The sequence below is a fragment of the Manis pentadactyla genome, unplaced genomic scaffold (genome assembly GCF_030020395.1).
Source record: "Manis pentadactyla isolate mManPen7 unplaced genomic scaffold, mManPen7.hap1 scaffold_331, whole genome shotgun sequence".
In the NCBI taxonomy this organism is placed as follows: Eukaryota; Metazoa; Chordata; class Mammalia; order Pholidota; family Manidae; genus Manis; species Manis pentadactyla.
This window is the reverse complement of record NW_026644717.1, coordinates 5,982-26,394: the sequence shown is the minus strand read 5'-3', so window position 1 is coordinate 26,394 and position 20,413 is coordinate 5,982. Positions and strand designations below refer to the sequence as shown.

The 20,413-nt window shown below is 53.0% G+C and overlaps 1 protein-coding gene across 1 annotated transcript; it reads right to left on the bottom strand.

The window, feature by feature from the left end:
- Nucleotides 1-2,937: 2,937 nt before the first annotated feature.
- Nucleotides 2,938-8,602, bottom strand: LOC130682365 (ral-GDS-related protein-like). The gene is made up of 10 exons (XM_057496737.1): nucleotides 8,522-8,602; nucleotides 7,792-8,304; nucleotides 6,820-7,035; nucleotides 6,405-6,508; nucleotides 5,849-5,918; nucleotides 5,054-5,119; nucleotides 4,640-4,708; nucleotides 3,654-3,775; nucleotides 3,439-3,545; nucleotides 2,938-3,074 (listed from the first exon to the last, which is right to left on the bottom strand). Exons 1-9 carry the CDS (start codon nucleotides 8,600-8,602, stop codon nucleotides 3,458-3,460), a joined length of 1,329 nt encoding a protein of 442 aa, XP_057352720.1. The 3' UTR covers nucleotides 2,938-3,074; nucleotides 3,439-3,457.
- Between the last annotated feature and the right edge of the window lie 11,811 nt (nucleotides 8,603-20,413).

The window sequence follows — 20,413 nt, the reverse complement described above, 5'->3', positions numbered from 1 at the left end:
TCTTCACTGCTGTGTCTCTGCCCCTCAGTTCTTTGCTGCGGCGGGGACAAGAACCCAGGAGAATACATAACGCCCTCCTAACAGGAGTCCCAGCCCAGGGGAGGGATGGGGGAAGGAGAAGGCTGGGAGGGCAGGGGGAGAGGGGTGCGAGCATGGGATCAGAGAGCTTGGGCAGTGCAGAAGGGAAGCCTGGAGGAGGAACTAGGAGGGAATGGCAGCTGGGGAGGGAAGCCACGGAGCCTCAGTGCTGGTGAGGCAGGGACCGTGGGTGCAGAACAGAGCAGGGTGAGGGCCTCCGGAATAAAACCCCTACTGAAACTCCATATTAAACAATAAAGCAAAGTCAGTCACATTAATTCTGTAAAGTAATATAAGCATTCTTGTGTGAGCTTAATCAAAACTAAAAATCCAGGAGTAACTTGGCCTGAAATGTTTGAATATCCGCCACATAAGAAAAGACCGCAGCATAGCCCATGTCTTCATTGTGTCAATTAAATGAGGTTATTGTAAAATGTACCGTAGCCTGATAAAAGGCCCGGCTTATTTTCTTTAACTTCACCCAGATGCTGCTTTTCTTCCTCTAGCCCTAATCAAATGATATGCAATGTAGGCGAGTAATAATGGCAAGTAAGCAAAATAATCTGGAAGACTGATAAGAAACTTAGTGTCTCTTCAAAGATAAGCATTAGGGGACCCTTTTGCAGGTCTGCATCCCTGGCCCTTTGTCTCTCACCTGCCTATAAATCCCCTAGACTGTGCATCACCCCGGGGCTATCTTATCCCCTCCGGGCAGGGGCAAGCCAGGAGCTCTGTCCTCTGCTTTATCTCTAAATAAAAGCCTCGCACATGCTCTCCTACCTTGAGTGTTTGCAAAGTTCATTCTCTGAGCCTGTGAACAAGAACTCCATCATCAGCTTCTCTGAAGAGCCCGAAGACGGGGAGCCCCCAGAGCCCGTGCCTGGGTGCAGAGGAGCGCACCAGGGGCCAGAGGGCCCTGCCACCTCCCCAGCACACGCCGGGTGGGGAAGGTATGCTGCAGCCCACAGCCATGTGAGCCTGGTGGCCCAGCGCCAGCAGCCCGCGCCGTGTTGTACTTGGGGCCCCTGCCACACTGGGGGAGGACGGACCGCTGACCCAGTGACCACCCACCAGGCCCAGGGCTGCTGCTTTGTTTCTGGGCCCAGAAGCTCTTCTGTGTGAGGTTGAGGCGGGTGGGCCGTGCAGGATGACAGGTCTGACTTGTGCCACAGCCCTGCCAGGGGCCCGCCTGCCCTCCTCCTGCCCAAACCTAACTCCCTTTGTGGCCGGGGAGCCTGAGGTCATCCCTTGGGACCACCGTGTAGGCAGATGGCTCTGAGGGTGCTGTGGGAAGGTCCAGGGGAAGGAGGGCGGGGTGGCGTGGGTGTCCCGATTTTACCTCCTGTCACCTGGTCACCTGAGGCTGTGAGGAGGGCCCACGTCCGCTTCCCCAGTCCCAGTCTGGGGCTCCCCCTGCAGCATAAGGCCTGGAGACCCTCTCCATCCTGGAGCCTCTCTCCATCCTGGAGCTCCCCAAGGGGGTGTTTGTGCTGATCCTGGAGCTCCCCTCCAGGCCAGGCCTCCCCTCCTGGGAGGGTGAGCACATCCTGAGAGTCCTGGGGGAGCGTATGGGGAGAATCAGAGCCAAGTGCCTCCGCTCAGCCTCCCCAGTCTTTTGTCGCAGACATCAGGCCGCTCAGCCAGGACCCAGGAGCGGGACACCAGGGGCCTCACAGCAGCCTGGCCTGGGGATGGGCGGCTGAGGGGCACCATGGGGGAAGACTGGGAACCCGGGAGCTTTGGGGGGTGCTCTGAGGTGTGAAGCGTGGAGAAAGTGGGCTCAGACAAAGCCCCCCCAGTGGAAGGCGTGCACCTCTTGGAGGTGCTTTGAGAGACCAAGTTCAAAGTTTTTCGCAAAGGAATTTTCTGGAATGTGTGGAGCAGCTGTGTCTCATTAAATGGGACGGTGCTAGACTGGCGCCCTGCAGCCCTGGGATCTACTTGGGTACATCTGCAGTGGTGTTCAAGACGTGAAGAGACACCCTGGGGCTTCTAATCAACAAGTTTCGGTGTCTGATCATAATCTATAGGTGACAGGAAAGAAGGTTCAGTTTCTGTTTGAACAGGCCTCCACAGTGTTGCCGAGGTGTGCCCCCCTGGGGCTTGGAGCACCCTGCTCTTCCTGAGCACCTTATGGGGGGAGGACAGAGGATGGAGGACAACCTGGCGGAGGTCAGGGCCACCCTGCATCAGAGAGTTTGAGGGCTGGGGTGGGGTGGGCTGGGGCACACGAAGTCCGCAGGAGGGGCAGAGCTTTGAGAAGAAAGAGCAGTGTGGTGGCAATCCGTTCAGCATTTATTACATTCTGCACAGAGATGACCCCAACCCCCAGGAACCATAAACCTCAGAGACAACACCCAGACCACACTGTGCCTGGGGAGGCTATTTCTCAGGGATGACGGGAGGAAGTTGCACCGGGGGCTCCCCTGTAAGCAAGCCCCGGGACCCTGCGACAGTCGGCCACCCCTGCATCCTCGGATGCCTCCGCTGGGCACCAGGAGGCCGTGGTCCCACGCGGCACTGCGCCGTGTCTATGTCCGTCCCGGGAAAGGCCGGGCCTGGTGAGGACAGCCCCCACCTATTCCTGGAACCCTGTGGCTACGACTCGGTGGCTGACGGCGCCCAGGCAGGAGTTGGTGTCACGGCGGGAGGCCACCTGCACGAAGGGGAACATCCTCCACACGGTGGGGCGGCTCGCCTCTGTCCAACGGGCCACGAGCAGAGGGGACGACACCGCACGAAGGTGGCCAGGTGCGCCGCAGCTACATACGGGTCCTTGAGGATACAGCGGCAGCCGGGGGAGCTGCCCGAGTCTGCCGACGGAGGAGGTGCCAGAGCAGCCGCCCCAGCAGAGGCGCAGGATGAGCAGCGGGAGGAAGAGGAGCAGCAAGCAGACTGGGGTCCTGGGGCGCCAGGGGCCGCCTGCCCGGAGGGGAAGCAGCTCTCCTCCACATGCAGCCAGGACACCAGCAGGGCCGCGGGCCCGATGACAGCAGCTACAGGGCCACGCGGGTGATCAGAAGAGACCGGTCATCCCAGGTTCCCCCCATTATCCTGCTTCCACCCCGTCCCCACTGCCCCCTGGGCCCCGGGCCCTGCACGGAGGGTCCTGTCAATCACCAGCACCCGGGGGGTCCCTGTCACGGGAAGGCTCCTGAGCGTCACCTACTCACAGAGGAGGAGGCTGGGTCCCAGAGGGGAAGGGAACCACCCTTCAGCCTGACAGGCCTGGTCGGCAGTGGAGCTGGGACCCCAGCCGCCCCGGTCTTTAGGACGCCCCCACGCCCAGCATGGCCCGAAGCTTCCCTGAGGCTGGGGAACAGCCCGCCCCCTGCCGATCGCCCCAGCCCAGAAACTCACCTGGCCCTGGCCCGTAAGTTTAAATCTTGAGGGACCTGAAGAACTTTAACAGTCCTTTTCTGCCTGCCCTCTGACCTGGGGGCTCCAGGTGGTAGGACAGGCCGTAGCTGCAGGACAGAGGGCCACCTGTGAGCCCCTGGAGCCACATGGCAGGGGGCCCTTCCCCCAGAGCCTGCCGGCAGCTACAGCCCACACCCCACTCCTGGCAGCCTCACCTCTGCTCCTCACGCAGGAGCTTCAGTCTCTGGAAAAAGGACAGGAAGTGCTCCTTGGGCTCCAGGTCATACTGCCTGGCCAGGAACCTGTATATGACGATCTCCTCTAGGAAGTCAGTGACCTGGGGCAGAGGAAGGACAGGATGCAGACAAGGAGGGGGTTGAGGAGTGGGGCACTGCGATGGTCCTGGATCTTTGCTCACGGAAACCCGCCTTGCTTCCAATGCCATCCAGCCCTGCCTGTTCCCACTGTTGGGTCTCCAGCTCCTCCTCCAGGAAGGCGGCCTTGATGCCACCCCATCCCCCACCTAACAAAGCCTTTAGTGTCCTGAGCCCTGCATGTCTTAACTCTCTCAACACGCGTTACACCCAGGGGATGGCCCGGACAAGGTCCTGCCCGGGGGGTCTTGACTACATCCCTCACCTTTCATGGCTGGGCACTCAACTCTCTCTATTTTATACCATCACCCTGGAAGGCAGCAAGGCGGCCAAAGTACATCGGAAACAGCCCTCTGAGCCCAGAAGGAGGCCGGAACGTCCCCACCCTTTCTCAAGGTGGAGGACCGCCAGGGCCCTCCAAGGGGCAGGCCTGCCCAGAAACAGCACCCGGGCCTGGCCCGGGCTCGGGGCTACCGAGAAGCGGGGACTGCACTGGGGAGCTGAGGCCTCAGGCGGGAAGGCACTGCCAGCCCCCCGATGTGCTTCCTGCCCTGAAGGAGCAGCATCCCTCCCCCAGGGCAGGGCCTGACGGGGAGACCAGTCCTGCCCACATGCTGCCCCCTGGAGCCCTCAGCCCCACCTGCCCTGGGGCCAGGACCGGGCTTAGGTGGGTCCTTCTGGCAGTCCTCTCCAAGAAGCCCAGGTCCTGGGGTGGAGGGGGGACTCAGGAGGGGGGTGGCTGGTGCTGAGAGGTCCGGGCTCACTGGGGGCTCTCTCCTCCCTAAAGCTCACCATCCTGCCCCCCTGAGCCCTGATGGATCACTCACGTCCACATGATGTTCCTGTTGTTTCTCTAAGGCTTCGTACAGGATCAGTCCGAGCGGCGGGATCATGCCCTGTGCCACCGGGGTGGGGAGGTGATGAGTCCCCACCTGCCGCAGGGGTGCCCACAGAGCCTCCCCTGAACCCCACACCCGCAGCCCCCAGCTCCCTTGGACCACCCACCCTGTGCGGCCTCCCTCCTTCCCTTCCACCTGCTCTCCCCTCCTGGTCCCTCCCAGGGTTGGCTTTTGGCCAGTCCCAGGTCCTGTGGTCCCTGCTCCTGTCCTCCAACTTCCCCCTGTACCCAGCTGCTCTCGCCCTCCTCCTGGTCACCCCAGAGCTGGCAGTTCAGAGCTTGTGGGACCAGGAGCAGGTGCAGGGTCACCCCACCGCCCCGACCCTGGCCACGCCACGCTCACCTGCGTCTTCATATCCTGGGATGCCCTGGGGGACGGCGGCCATCGCCTCAACATGGCCCTCGCCTCCTGCAAGGTGCACGACGCTCAGGTGCTCATGCTCCCCTCCCACGTGGCCTCCCACAGCCAGACCGTGGTGGATGGATGGCTCGCCCGAGCCCCCTGGCACCTACGCTGTCCCCACCTCCAGCAGGCTCAAAGCCTAGAGCGACCCCAGCTCCAACACACACAAACTCATGGGGGTCCTTGGGCCACGGCCGCCGCCCTGAGAGGGTCAGGGGAGGTCCCTCTGCCTCCCAGGGTGCCCTGAGCCCTCACTGTCACCCGGCTATCAGCACGGCTCCCCTCCCATGACCAGGGGGGGTGCACAAAGCTGAAGCGCGTCTTGGGCTCCCTGGACCCTGCTCACCAGGGAGGCCCACACCCCAGGGTGACGGCAACCCTCCATGTGCACATGAGGAGCCCGAGGCCACAGAGGGTCCGTGACAGGCTCAGAGGACCCAGGGGACAAGCCGACGTTGCTCAGCCACGGGCCCCAACCCTGCTGCCGACGCCACGCCATCCCCAGCCCTGACCGGGGGTCTGTCCCCTGGGTCCTCACTGGATGCCAGGCCCACAGTCAAGTGGAGCCAGGGAGGGAGACAGACGAGGCCCTCATAGGCCTGGGGGACCCTACTTTCCCCATCAGCTTCCCCGTCTCACCCCGCACTCCTCGAGTCTTCCCCAAAGCTTTGCCACAGCGCGGCAGAGGACTTGCCCCAAGGACCCCTCCCTTCCAGACCTCCAGCCCCCATTTACCTTGAGGAGCTGCTTCCCTTTAAGCCCCTTGTTCCTCTTTTTAAGTTTTTTGTAGATCCAGGAGCTCTTCCTATGGGGAGGGGAGAGGAGGAGGGACACATGTGGCCAGCAGGCGGAGAGTCCCGGGGCCGACCCCTTTTCCTGGAGATCCTAGAAGGCCCACTAGCCCGCAGGAGGCTTTCCACCATGGCCCTGAGCTCCGGGGAATCCGTGGCCTGTGGAGGGGCCTTCATGTTTCCCCCCGGGGCCTCCATTCCCAGTTCTCCCAGGGGCGAATCTGCTTTGGGCAAGGTCGCTGTCCTTGGGGCAGAGACCTCCTGCTGCAGAGCACAAGCTCAAGATCTCCAATGGGCTTCAACCCACACCTAACATTGCAGGAAACTGATTCCTGCAGGGGTACCCGTGGCCTAACCCACAGGGGCCCCCAAGAGCCCGCCATCCCCGCCCCTAGGCTCTGCCGCCTCCCAGGAAGTCCCAGCCCACTGAGGGACACTGCAAGGTGTAGGGGTGTCCCTGTCCACTCAGGTGCCCTGGTCCCAGGGACAGGGCTACCCACCAGGAAACATGTGCCCAGGTGCTCTCCAGGCGACGTACAGGAGGGCGCTGCAGGGCGAAGATGATGGCACGGAAGGACTCGAAATTTCTGAGAGCCAGACACTCCTGGGAGGGAAGACAGAGCTGAGAGCGTGGCCTGCTTCTCTGCTTCTGTCCCCCCATGAACTCCTGTCCTTAAGGAGACAGACACCCAGGGAGCCCAGCACACCTGGTACCTGGTGAGCAGCCCTCCTGGGTGGAGGACTGTGGCTCAACCCAAGGAAGGGGCCGGGGATGGCTGTCCCACCCCCGGGGCCTGCGAGTCCAGGTCCGCACGCCCCTGGCAGGAGGCCCCAGGGACCGTGCAGGGTAGACCGCAGGCACCCATCCTGAGAGCTGGCCAAGGAGGGGACCCCGGGGGCCGTCCCATGACAGACCTTGGCCACCTGGATCCAGAATTCCACCACTCGGGCCCTGTCCTGGGCCATCCTGCTCGGGGCCCTCAGGCAGGAGGAGATGACCCAATGAAACGTGGTACCAAACTGCCTGATGACGTTAAGGATGTTGGGGGCCAGGAGCACAATGGCTTCCCTCAGTGGTTGTCTCTCTACGTAGACCTTGCATTCACCACATTCAACCCTACTGTACAGCTCCTGGGGATGATAAGAGGTGTCATCCAGCTGTGCCCCTGGTGCCCCTGTTCCCAGGCAGGGTCACTGGTCAGAGCTGGGGCCCAGGCAGCTGGGGACGTGCTGTGAGCCTTGTGGCCGTCCGGACTCCAGACCCCGTCCACTGAGGCGCCCAGGACCGGATGCACAGGGCCCCACAGTGATGGGGCACAGAGGGGCTTTGCTCACAGGGACCCTCACTCACGTCCTCCCTGAGGCACAAGGCAGCTCACGCCTGCCCAGCCTGGGGCATCTGCCTCCCATGCTGCCACCCCGTGGATCCCGCTCCCCACTCAGGTGCAGTCTCCCCTGAAACAACTCCACCCAGGGCCTTTGTTGGTGTCTGTGTCTCCCACGCAGTCAGGTCCATGGCAGGGGCCTCTGAAGTGCGGAGGCCATAGGAGCCTGCCAGGCCAATGGCCCGAGTACCTAAGGCCCTGGCAGCACCTCCCTGAGCACCCCTCCCCTGCCCTGCCCCTCCCTGCCCGGCCAGGCCCTGCCCACCTTCCCTCCGCTTCTCCTCACTGGTCTGCAAGGATCCCTAAGGGCCAGCCCTACTGTCCCCGTGTGGTCAGTGAGGGCTTGGGGGTGAGGAGAGTCTCTCAGGGCACATGGTGAGTCCGTGGGGAAGCTGGGACGTGGGCCCACATCACAGGAGTCCACGTCAGGGGCGGGCAGGTCTGGGGCAGCCCGTGACACAGGGAAGGCCCACCCCCGACCCTGAGAGCCCGCTCCGCTCACCGCACACATCAGGGTCAGCTGCTCGGCCACCAGGCGTGGGGCAAACGCCAGGATGGTCCGCACCCTCTCCCTCGGCAAATCCCGGGTGCTCACGGCACAGGGGCTGGTGGGCTCCAGGACCACCTCTGGCTCTGCCAGGCCCTGTGCCATTCCTGCAGGTGACACGGGCCCCGCACCCGAGGACTCACGGGGCTCCAGCTCGGGGCCTGAGACCAGTCCTGGGATGTCCCAGGGGCTCGCAGCACAGGGGCCGGTGGGCTCTGGACCTGGACCTGGCTCTGCCACACCTGGTGCCATTCCAGCAAGTGCCCTGGGCCCCAGGCCCGAGGGCTCATGGGGCTCCAGCTCAGGGCCTGGCCCCTGGGCTGAGGCCACTGCTGGGACATCCTCCGGCTCTGCAGGGGCGGAAGCAGGTGACACCGGCCGTCGCTCCAGCACAGGGGTCTCAGGGAGCTCCTGGACCGGCTCAGGCGACGAAGCCGGCCCTCCCCATGTCTCTGGAGCCAGCTGCGTCTGCCGTGGTTCTGGAGCAGGACACAGAGAAAGGGTCACCGCGGGCCTGATTCCCCGTGCCTTAGGATCACAGGAGAGCCCTCACTGCCTTGAAGGGAACCCCAGTCCGGGAAGCCCACCCTACATGGTCCTCTGGCCGCAGCCCCTCACCTTCCAGCTCTGCCACCGTGGGCCCCAGGTGCTCCTCCTGGACCAAGTGGTGGAGGACTTGGCCCACCAGGGTGGATGAAAGCTGGCTGGCATCGATGGCGCAGGGCACATGCTCGGGCTCCCAGGCAGGGCGCCTAGCCTGTCCCATCCTGCAGCTGGGGTAAGGCCTGGGGGTGGCCGAGTGAGAAGCCTGGTCTTTCCAGCCACACTGCCCTCCGGGTCCACCCTTGTGTGGGCCTGGCCGCTGTGCACTCCCCTGCCTGTCCAGGCCCCTGCCCCTCCCCCCTCCTGACCCTGCGTGTCTGTCCTGGGACCCCATCCTCTCCCATGCTCCCGACTAGGAAGTCCCCAGTCGCCAGCCCGCCCATGGGAATCCAAAGATGAGTGACCTGCTGGGCTCTCCCTGCCCCAAGGCCTAAACGCCTCCTCCACCCATTTTGTGCACATAGGCAGTGCCCCCTCCTGGCCCAGTGAACGCTCACTTTCTCAGATCCTCCTCTGGCCCCTTGTCATGCCCCCCATTACATGAGGAAGGCGTGAGGGTATCACCCGTGATGCTTCCCGGCTGTGACCTGCGGATGACGCCTGAAGTGACTGCCCGACTCCACACGGGATGGGGTCCCAGTACTGTGTCTGCTTCCTTCACTCAGTTATGCTAAGTGACCCCAACGGGTCTGCACAAAGTGGGTGCTGCATACCTATTGTGGCTGAAGGAAGTCCTACCCGAACCTTCCCAGGTACCCCTCTGCTGTCCCCAGAGGTCCCTCGTTGTGGCCATGATGAGGACAAGGACCGGGCACAGCCCCAGGGAATCGTGAGCCTCCATTCCAAAAGGCTGCTTCCCATGTGCTTTTCCAAGTGAGCCAGGCTTCAGGCCACTGACGGGTGAGGCCAAAGGCTTTTCATCGGGTAAAGAGAAGTAAGCCCCGAAGTGGCCCAGCTTGGCCGGCCGTCCTTTCTGCACTGCCGGGCGCCAGGGGAGCCCCTCTAAGCTCCTCCCATGTTCCCCATGGGCACCCTAGCAGGCTGATCGCCAGCCACCCTGCCCGTCAGAGGAGCACGCTGAGGCTCAGACACATGTGGGGACACTCAAGACACACCGTGGGCTGTGGGCAGAGGCCCGACTGTGCCGAGGAGGGGGTGGGTGCTCACCGGGGGAGCCGCTGGCCCGTGGTGGGCTGGTCAGCGTCCTCGGGAGGGAGGGTGGCCTCGGGAGCGCTCCGGCTGGTGTTTGGAGCTGGTTCCACTCGTCCCGTGTGCTTTCTCCCCTTCCTCCTCACGCCTGTCCGGGGAGCCCTGCGCTTGGGGACCTCAGTCCCATGGACAGATGGCTCAGGTTCACGCTGAGGGGGGCAGCAGGGAGATAGTCGGTGGGAAACCCAGGAACCACCAGGAGGGAGGTTTGCAGCTCACCCGAGAGCCCCCAGCGCCCTGGGATGCAAGCAAGGAGAGGCACGGACTGCCCCCGGGAGCGAGGTTCCAGGCCCTCTGGAGTGGGTCTGTTGACCAGTCTCGTGGGGCAGTCCTGGGGTGTAGGCAGCCTGCCCCGGGCCCAGGGAGATGGAGTAGGTAAATCCATCCATGAGCTCCTCCTCACTCCCGAGTGTGGAGCTCTTCACAGCCATAGCCTGGTAGCGGGCTAGGAGGCAACCGGGGCTGCGTGGACCTCCCCACAGGGGGCAATGTGGAACCCAAACCCTGCCCCCGAGATCAGGCACACAGGGCCATCTGCCTAGACCTCCAGTCCCTGGGGGAAGGAGAGGACACCCCCCGGGCTCAGGACTAACATGTGGGTGGAAGCTCCTGGTCCCGACACTTACCGCCCCCTCCTGCCCAGCCTTCAGTACCCCCCATGCCCCACGCCCTCCGCACACACACAAGGAGCCGGGGGAAAGGTCAGCCCGGGACGGCTCACACTCGTGGCCTGGCCCTGGAGTGGCCCGCTCTGGGCTGCCCTGTGTTACCTCGGGGCTCCTCGGGACACACAGACAGAGGCGAAGGTGGTCTCTCAGCCAGCGCCCACAGCGAGCAGGAAGACTCTTCCTCTCGGCTTCCCTGACTCCCACGCCTTCAGAAGGCTCCGCACAACAAGACCGCATGTTGCTCTGTCGAGCGCCTCCGGTCAAGTGAGCAGGACTGGGGTCTGCGACCAGGAGCTGGGTTCCGTCCGGGTCACAGTTCAGGTTCTACTGGGCGTATCTTCAGTGACATCACTTCTTCAAGGGTCCATTTCCTGGGCCCCTCCCTGAATTCAGACTCGCCCACATGCCCCTCTGGGCTGCTGACTGCCCACCCTCCTGGCCCTTGCCGTGCATGAGTACACAGATCTCCACCAGAGCCCTCCCCTCGCTCTTTGGCAATGACACCAGGGTCCCAGCTCTGAGGAGACAAGAGCTGAGCTCAGGCCGCTTTTTGTCACCAGTTCCCTGTCACGCTGAAGCCACAGCAGCTGCCCAATGTCCCAACCTGCACAGGGAGGGTCATGCCAGACATTCCTCCCTAGGGACATCCCCAGGGATACATGGATGACCCCTCCAGCTCCTGGGGGCTGGTGTCACGTGTGTGCGACGCACAGACTCAGAGATGGAAGAATGCCAACCAGGCTTGGCATGGAGCGTGGAACACCACGCAAGTCAGGCCGGGGTCTGTGCCTTGTGATCTTGGGCAAGTCGGTCTCACGCTAGGCTGTTTTCAGGTGTGCACCTTGAAGGGGCAGCAATGAGAGGAGATACAGGTGTTGCCATCTACTGGCATCCACCTTCCAAAGGTCCGGGTTGCTCTCAAACTATGTGCTTTTCAGACCAAACAGTAAATGGGTCAGAGTAGCACACTGGAAATGAGGTCTATGCTGCCTCTGAAATCCGAGGTGGTCCACCGGGCTGCTGTGCCCTTTGTGTGTGGGGGGTGGAGGAGGGGTCCAGGTACAGCACCTTATTCATCACCTTAGGAGAGCTTGGCATGTCCACACGATAGACTTCTAGAAACTTCTCTAAGATGAAAGGTCCCTGAATTTTTGTTGGATTTATTTCCCACCTTCTGACACGTGACTGTGCTATCAACATGCCTAGATGAGCTGTACTTCCTGATCACTGGGTCCAGTCAGCCTAGTACCATCACTGGGATGGGCCAGTGTGACATCTTCTGGAAGGAAAAGGAGATGAAGGTTCCTTCTGACTAAATGACAGCCTAAGTCTGGAGGTCTGATATGCCTCTGAGATAGTTTTCTCTCCTTGCCGGCTGAAAGCTAACTGCCCTGCTGGTCTTTACTCATAGGAGGAGAACAGAGAGCATTTTCCTGACCAATACTTACACACTGGGTGCTTGGGGATCAAGTGATGAAGCCCCACGTGCAGCAGTAGCTGCAATTTGAGACACTCCGATCACGGTGATAATCATGCACAGTCATCTCCAAGATCCATCCATCCGTTTTCTGAGTAGGCCCCGTGAGTGACTTCAATAAGGGTATGTGGAAATCACCACCCCGACATCTTTCAAGTCCGTGGTGGTAACTCCAGTCTGTATCCTCTCCTGGAAGGCATTACTGCTTTCAATATATACTTCGGAGGGAGTTCTAGAGGCTTGTACTTGCCCTGCCACACAGCACGAACTCCTGGCCGGCACAGTCCCCCGTGGCTAGCAAGGAGGAAGCCGGGAGCTCTGCGTCCCTGAACAGCTCGACCCTGTGGCCTCTGACACTGAAGGAGCGGCACTGCGGGCACTTGGTCGGGGTGGGGGGTGCTGCTCCTGATACCAAGACCCGGTCCTCGTCCCTGAGATCAAATCACAAAACACAATGACCAGGTTTTGAGGAAAGGAAAGAATAGTTTATTGGCTTGCTAGCAAACGAGGGAGTGGCAGGCTCCTGCCTTAGAGAAGCACCGTCCTCCCGACACACAAGCGGTCAGGGCTTTTCGAGGGGAAACCGTGGGAGAGGGGCTGGGGTGCAGACACATGAAGTAGGCAGCTTGCAAGGGCCCAAGCAGACATTCCTGCACTGATTCACTAGCTTTCTGTTTTTCTTTTCTGCTCCTCCTCAGTCCCCGGGCACTGGATGCTTGGGGTTGAACAAAATCAGCTTTCCGCTTTAACTCTGACCCTCAGACGCAGAGAATCTAGAGAAGAAGAAGAAACTGCCGCCCCGCCCCACCCCCGCCCATTAGTGGACAAAGTTTCTGGGGCTGTTTGAGTTCACTTTCCAGTAAATGTTAGTGTTCAGTTTTGAACAAAGATTTGATTCCCCTTTTGTTCTATTACAAATTTATCTCTTACTGTTACATTCCCTTAAGAGCAGCCCCAAAACAGATCATGAAATGCCTTGAGGGAGAGTTTCTGACTTTATTCCCCCGAAGATAGCCACAAGTTGAAAAACACAGCTCTAAGCGTTTATTGGAATATCAGTGCTGGCTGACAAGACAGGAACTGCCATCTGCGGTTCAGATTTCCAGTGGACGTGGCCCATGTGTTCAAATTGTGCAAATGTTGCTGTTAGAATCAGCAAGGGAGTGTCTCCTTGCAACTGCCTGGAGCCGGCAGCCTTGCATTTAATACTCGCAGGCAGAATTTTCTCAAGAGCCCCTCCCCCACTTGTAGCACATGGACAAGTTGGGGAAATGAGAAGAGGGGACCCACAGAGGCCTTTATGTCCAGACCTACTGCCCCACTCCTTAGCTCGATGACATACACACCTCATTGTATCTGTTTTAATATATGTATTCAATAGTATATATTACACAGTATAATAATACCTCGTGTTATTTATCCTTGAACCTCTCATGTATGAAGGGTTCCCATGCATACAAAATTAAATTTGATATTCTGCTTATCCGTCTAATGTCAGTTTAATTATTGCACCAGTGAGAAGAACCTTGACCTTTTCTTCCCCAACAGCCTATGCACTCAGCATGACTTTGTCAAGGTACAACCATGTTGTGACTAATATCAATTCTTCATTCTTTGAAAAAAAGGAGCAGGCCCAAGATGGGGTAACTCAGGCTAAGCCCCATATCTGGGCTTAATAATAAGCCGATATTTAATAATAAAGAAAGACTTAATACCTAACCTATTGTAGTTTTGGCCTATCTCAAGACTATGATCTTGATCAGTCAATTTGGAATTGCTAGTCATCACTAGTGAGGTAATTTGCCCCGTAGACTCCCACAGAAAGGTGTCTTAAGCCTAAAAGTATCTTTTCTTTCCTAAAAAGCCTTTCCTTCCCTACAGCCCTTCAGAACATGGGATAACGCCTGTTTTTAGTGAATGGCTGAATAAAACCAATTAATCGTCAAATTCACTCAGCTGAATTTTGGTATGTAACAATTTTTATGACCCAATAATATTCCTCTGTACGGATATATCACACTTTCTTGACCTATTCATGCCTTAACAGACATTTCGGTTGTTTCCAGCTTTTGACTATGATAAATAATGTTGCTATAAAATTCATGTACAAGTTTTTTGTCCAAAGATATGCTTTCATTTTTCTTGGGCATATACCTACGAGAGGAAGTAATGGGTCATATGGTATTTCTAGGTTTACTTTTTGAGGAACTGCCAGACTGTTTTCCAAAATGGCTACACCATTTTATATTCACATCAGTGTGAATATAAAGATTTCATATTTCTCCATATATTTCTGCACTTATTATCTCACCTTTTGATTCTCGCCATCCCGGTGGTTATGAAGTAGTATCTCACTGGGGTTTTGGTTTGCGGTTCCTCGTTGACTAATGGGGTCTTTTCTTGAGCCGCTTGCATGTCTTCCTCAAAAAAAAATGTGAATCAGAACCTTTGCTGTTTTTAAATTGAGTTATTTGACTTTTTATAATTAAGTTTTAAGAGGTCTTTTGATACTTTCTATTCAAGTCCCTTATGAGATACATGATTTGCATAATTTTCTTCCATCAGTGGATTGTGTTTTACTTTAATGTTTAAAATTTTTCAGGCTAGGCTGTATTTTCGTTAAATACATGAATTTACTTCTAATCGCCTTTCACAGAGGTCACAACGATAATTTTGAAAATTATCAGCAAGAAAAAGCGTATTGTCACACACAGGGCAGCTCTAGACAATTGGTGTACAATGTTGTGCTTACAGGTAATATGGTACACTTGAACATTGTTGTGTAGGTCTCGCGCTGTGTGTTTTACTACAATAACAAAATTAATTGGTGTCAAGAGTTTTTTTTTAATGAAGCTTTCAAATTAAAAAAAAATCAAAAGGCTTTAAAAAAAAGAATAACTCATAGCCACCTCCTGAGCTGGAATAAGGCCAGTCAGCACTCCGGTATCGTCAGTAGGCAGCTGCAAATGGATCGCCTCAGTTCCATGTATTATGGGCACTGAAAGAACGGTGCCACAACTCCTCGAGCACTCTCAGCCAGCACTCAGTCCTCAGCCACAGGTAGCTGGGGCCCGGGCTTCAGATGCTGAAATCCCGTTCCTCCCAGGGGGTCAGCCCTGAGCGGGAGCTGAGGTGACAGGCTGGCACATGGTCTAGGCTGCAGTAAGTAGTCTGCAGTGGGGTCTTCACCAGGGTTAGCTGGAAGGAGCTATGGAGAGAATACTGTTGATACAAATACCACACACTCTCCTGTTCCTTACAAATCTTCACAGATTTTCTTGAATGAACAAAAGTTCATCATTCACCATTTGCCTTGTTAAAAAACAAAATTCAACTGCGTACATTTTAAAGGTCTTACTGGATTTTTTCAGTGATTCGTGAACTGAGCAGTATCCCATTTAGTAAACAGATAGGCACAGTGAAGAAGTGTGAAAAAGAAGAGGGTTTTAAAGGCAGGCTGTTGGACAAAGATGTTATTAGCCCAGAGTGGATTCAGGCGAGGTCACCCTCCTTGGGGGTCTGTAGGGGTCTAAGCAGATGGCTTACTTGGCCTGTACTGATGAGGAAATTCCAGACTGACTGGTTATGATGACACTCCCCGGAGAAGCTGTAACTACAACTAGGTTAGCTACTTAAAAAAAATCCTTTAAAATACCTTCTTAGTTATCAAAAGAGACAAACAATATATATTCCTGGCAGTACTTAATAACCACCTCGGACATAAGTGTATTTAAAGAGGGTGCAAAGGATATTTTATTTTCTTACGTCTGCCAGGCACTAGAGATTCAGGACGGCTGACTGGTAAGGATTCTCATCGTTAGCCACCCCCTGCCTATTTTTCCAGTATCTTTTTCTTCAGGCTTTGATGTCTAACAGAATTTGGCAAGGTTTTTCATTAATTTTAGTTTCCCCTTGACTGTTTAAAGGAATATATCAGTCTATCAGAATACCTCTCAAAGTTTAATCAACTCTGAGAGGAACTCGTATGAGGGACCCCCATCAAGGGTAGATTTTGTATTTAAGTTGATGTTGAAGAATCTGTACAAGGTCTTTAAAGATAATCTCTGGTTCAATATCCCAGCTGATTACAAAAGAGACGTTGATTTTTCTCAGCCAATGATTTAAATGTTTGGACTCTCAGGAGGGTATAATGGGAGTGGCTTAGGTATTATTTTACATATCTATCATGTCTTTAATTTTTTATCGGCCTTTTACAATGAAACTTTATTAACAAAGCTGTTTTGGAATCTTAAAGCCTTTGGGAAGCTTCTACATACCAATTAAGATAAGTATCCCATTCTGTGCATTTTACTTTCGAAACTTTACTTTCAGTTTCAGCACTTCCAAAAGGAATTGATTTTGTCTAATTGAATGTTCCCCATTATGGCCATTGTAAGTGTAGGCTGATTTTTAATAAGATTTTACCATTACTCTGGAACCATAGCTCTTAGATATGAAATAAGGTGTGCAGGAGGCGGTATGCTCGACTCTTTGGAATTTAAGGGTTCCTTTTTTTTTCTTTTAGCTAAGCATTTGGGTCTTTCAGAGCCAAACTAACACCTCAGAGGGATGTGCCGCTGGGTGGGAGATTGTGTGGTGTTTTACAGTGTACCTTGTTGCATGGAAATTTTCCTGAGGTTGGTGGGTGACTCAACGTCAATCTAACCTCTTCCTTGACCAACCTATCCTAACATAGGAGTCTTGGAGTCAGGTGGTGAGCACCCTAACGGCTTTTAAATGCTCGACCCGTGCCCACCAATTTTTGTGGCTTTCAGATTCCAAGAAGCCCACTACCAATAATAGCTTTTACCTCATGTGCACCTCAACATACCAGTAGTAACCAAAAAGGTATTACCGCAAAATGGCCAAGAGGAGGCCCAGTGTGCACCACCACTAATTCCCAGTTTGGAACTGGGGACTTAGGAAAGGACTGAACCAGCAGACCCCAACAAATGGATTGGAACTGAGGACTGCAAAAAAAAAAATGAATTTGTGGACTGGACTTACAAGCCAATTAGACTGTGCCCTCAACACAAAGACGAGCTCAGAACTGAAGGAAAGCACGAGAAAGAGAAAGTATTCAAAGGGTTCGTGGGAATCATGCCTCTGTTCCTCGTTTTCCCCAAAGCTGTCAGTTATCCTTTGGATAACTGTTATATCACACTCCTTTATGGTTTATGGTCATTTTTACCGGAATTCATTACACCCCTCTCTTCCACTACAGGTGTGATCCTGGGAGTAACTAACAGAAGGGCCCTGAAAGAAAACGTGATTTCCATTTTTGCTATAAAGAATAAATGAGAAATTAGTTTCATGACAAAACTGTAACTATAAAATAAGAAATAAAGTTTGAAGGAAAAATACTGAATTGTATGCACATGATAATATTGACTCATGGCATATAATAATTAAACAGAGAAAACTGCAAAACCGATCTGAAAATCCATAGTTACAATGGGATATTTTAATATATCCTTTCAGATAAAGAAAAACACAGTATTTGTTGACATTTGATGGCTTCAACAACAGTTAATAAAATACTTCTAGGAAACAACTACAGAAGTGCTCCTTTCACAAAAAAGGAATGTATCTTTTTTTTTTCTGGATAATTATTTTTTTATTGAAGGGTAGTTGACACACAGTATTACATTAGTTTCAGGTGTACAACACAGTGATTCAACATTTATATACATGATAATTCTAGGTACCAGCTATGACCATACCAAGTTGTTACAATATTTTGACTATATTCCTTATGCTATACAAGGAATGTATTTTTAATCGCATACAATCAAACATAATTAAAAATATATTGAGGGATTACATTCAGCTGCAAGAGGAAACAGTCTTCGTGAGAGTTAGACGGTGTTTACCCTCACATGGAAGGAGTGAGTCAGAGCCACTGGTTCTGTGTACAATGTAGTAAAGAAACAAACTCATGTTGTACCTTTTGACTGCATCATTGTAGTTGTCATGGTGAATCACAAAAACATATTCACTAGCACTATTAACAACATAAAGTGTTTCCTATACAAATCAGACCGTATACAGATAAAATCTAGAGAAAAGGGGAATCAGAGAACACTCCTAAACACAAAAGTCTCACTTTGTTTCCTAGTGAACACAGGAGGCCTTACAGAAAATTACAAATTCTCCTGGATCTTCGATGTGGATCTCGTTATCATTAGTAACCTACACCTCTAAGAAAATAGGTATCGAACAGTTGGTGGTTAGGCAAGGGCAAAGAACCTGGAGGAGAGGCTGCAAGGTGGTCTTCTTAAAGCTTCTATATTTCTTCTCTCTCCCTGTATGGTGGAGCCAGTATCTGACTAATGCTTTCTTCACTTTAACCTTCAAAATCTCATGCAAGTGAGGCTATTGATGAACTCTAACACAGAACCGTAAAGGGGATGTCTTCTGGCAAATCTAGATCCTCACATTACCCACAGAGAAGATATCTCCTACTTTGTCATGTCACAAGGCTCTCAAGTCAAGTCTATTTACCAAATACCAAATACCAAATACTAGTCAGAAAGAAGGACCCAAATATGAAAATAGTAATTCATATTGAACTATTATCATAAACTATAGTACATAAAAATTTATTCCAACTGTTCATTAGCATGGAAAGCAGAAAAGGACTCTTACCCATCATCCTCCCAAAAAGGAACTTTATCAGTAATAAAGATAGAATGTATAATGGACCAGAAATATCCAGAAATTGTCATGAAGGTCATTGGAAAATCCCAACAAATACCACACTATCATCTTTCAGTGGCCCCTCAACACAGAACAAATGAAACATTATTTTAAAAAAATTAAACCTAATTGCATAATAGAAATACTTCTCTTACAGATCCAACAGGTTTCAAAGTGGAAACAAAATATTAACTCCTTTAGTGAATAATTACTAATTATTATTATTATGTACTATTGTTTAAAGATGACTCGCAGGATGTCCACTTCGGAAAATAATTTACATTCTGCATTCCACTGGTATACAGAGGCTTAATAAACATAATATATTTAAAACTTTAATAAAACCTTTTCAAGTTGATAGTTTCCTGGAATATTTACGTGGTTTCTCATGCTACATACATTTACATTTCTTTTTGGTGTGAGTTTTCACATTCAAGGATGTGGGCCAACTGAAGTCTTTCCTACACTTCATATTCAAGAAATTTTACACAATGAGTCCTTTCAAGCCTTCAGAAGGAACTGGGATGATAGTAGACTTTCCCAGTCTTCACATTTAAATGATATTTCTTGTGTGTGCACTCTCACGTGTCTTCGCATGGTTGCGTGAGCAATGAAGGCTTTACCACAATGTTCACATTCATAGGATTTCTCTCCTGTGTGAATGCTTTCGTGTTTTTGAAGATAACTGGAACATTTGGATATTTTACTACAACTTTTATATTAATAGAATTTCTCTCCAGTGGGATTTCTTTCATGTGTTAGAAAACTCTGGTAACATCTGAAGACTTTTCCACATTCCAACACACTCATGGGGTTTCCCTCCAGTATGAGTTCTTTCATGCATTTCTAAGGAACTGTGACATCTGTAGGCTTTTTCACCTTGCTTACATTGAGTCCTTACATGGGGCTTGCCAACTTTGATAATACCTGAAGGCTTTTCTACATTGTTTACATTCATAGGGTTTCTCTCCAGTGTGAGTCATCTCCTGGTATCGAACAGATTGGGAATATCTAAAAGCTTTCCCACATTCCTTGCATTCATATGGTTTCTCTCCAGTATGACTTCTTTCATGTGTTTGTAGGGAATATTTGTAGGCTTTTCCACATAGTTCACATTCATAGGGATTTTCTCCACTGTGACTCCTTCCATGTACTCGAAATGCACTGGGAGAAGTGAATGCTTCCTCACACTGCTTACATTTATAAGGTCCATGTCCAGTGTGACTGATCCCGTGGACTCGAAGGCTTGAGAGAACACTAAACGCTTTCCCACATTCCTCACACTGATAAGGTTTTTCCCCTGTACGAGTTCTTTGATGTTTTCTAAGAGAACTGACACAAATGAAAGCTTTGGTACACAGCTTACATTCATATGGTTTCTCTCCCGTGTGAGTCCTTTCATGTGTTTGTAAGGTTTGAGGATATCGAAAGAGTTTTCCACGCTGTTTACACTGATAGGGTTTCTCTCCAGTGTGAGCTGTTTCATGTGTTTGCAATGAAGCAGAACAACTAAAGCCCTTCCCACATTCCTTACCCCTGTACGGAACATCTCCCGTGTGTGTTATCATCTGTCTTCGAAAGGTCGTGGGCCACATGAAGGCTTTGTCTCATTCCTGACATTCGTGGGGCTTTTCTCCAGTGTGAATCCTTTCATGTGTATGAAAGGATGTGTGAGAATGGCAAGCTCTTCCACATTCCTTCACTTGTACTTTTTCTCTCCGTTGTGAGTGCTCTTACGGTTTTCAAAAAATTTGAAGTAACTGAAGGCTTTACCACATTCCTTACATTTATATGGCTTCTCTCCATATTTCTGATACTTACATGGTTTGTGTCCAGTGTGACATTTCATGTGTCTATTAAGGGACGAGTGACACTTGAAGACTTTTCCACATATGCTGCATTCACATGGTTTGGGTTTAGC

Coding starts and splice junctions, on each gene's coding strand:
- LOC130682365 (XM_057496737.1), bottom strand. CDS start 8,602: ATGGGACAGGCTAGGCGCCCTGCCTGGGAGCCCGAGCATGTGCCCTGC. Junction 5,919..6,404: donor ACCTGGGCACATGTTTCCTG/GTGGGTAGCCCT, acceptor CCCTCCCCATAG/GAAGAGCTCCTGGATCTACA. Junction 3,546..3,653: donor CTCCTGCGTGAGGAGCAGAG/GTGAGGCTGCCA, acceptor TCTGTCCTGCAG/CTACGGCCTGTCCTACCACC.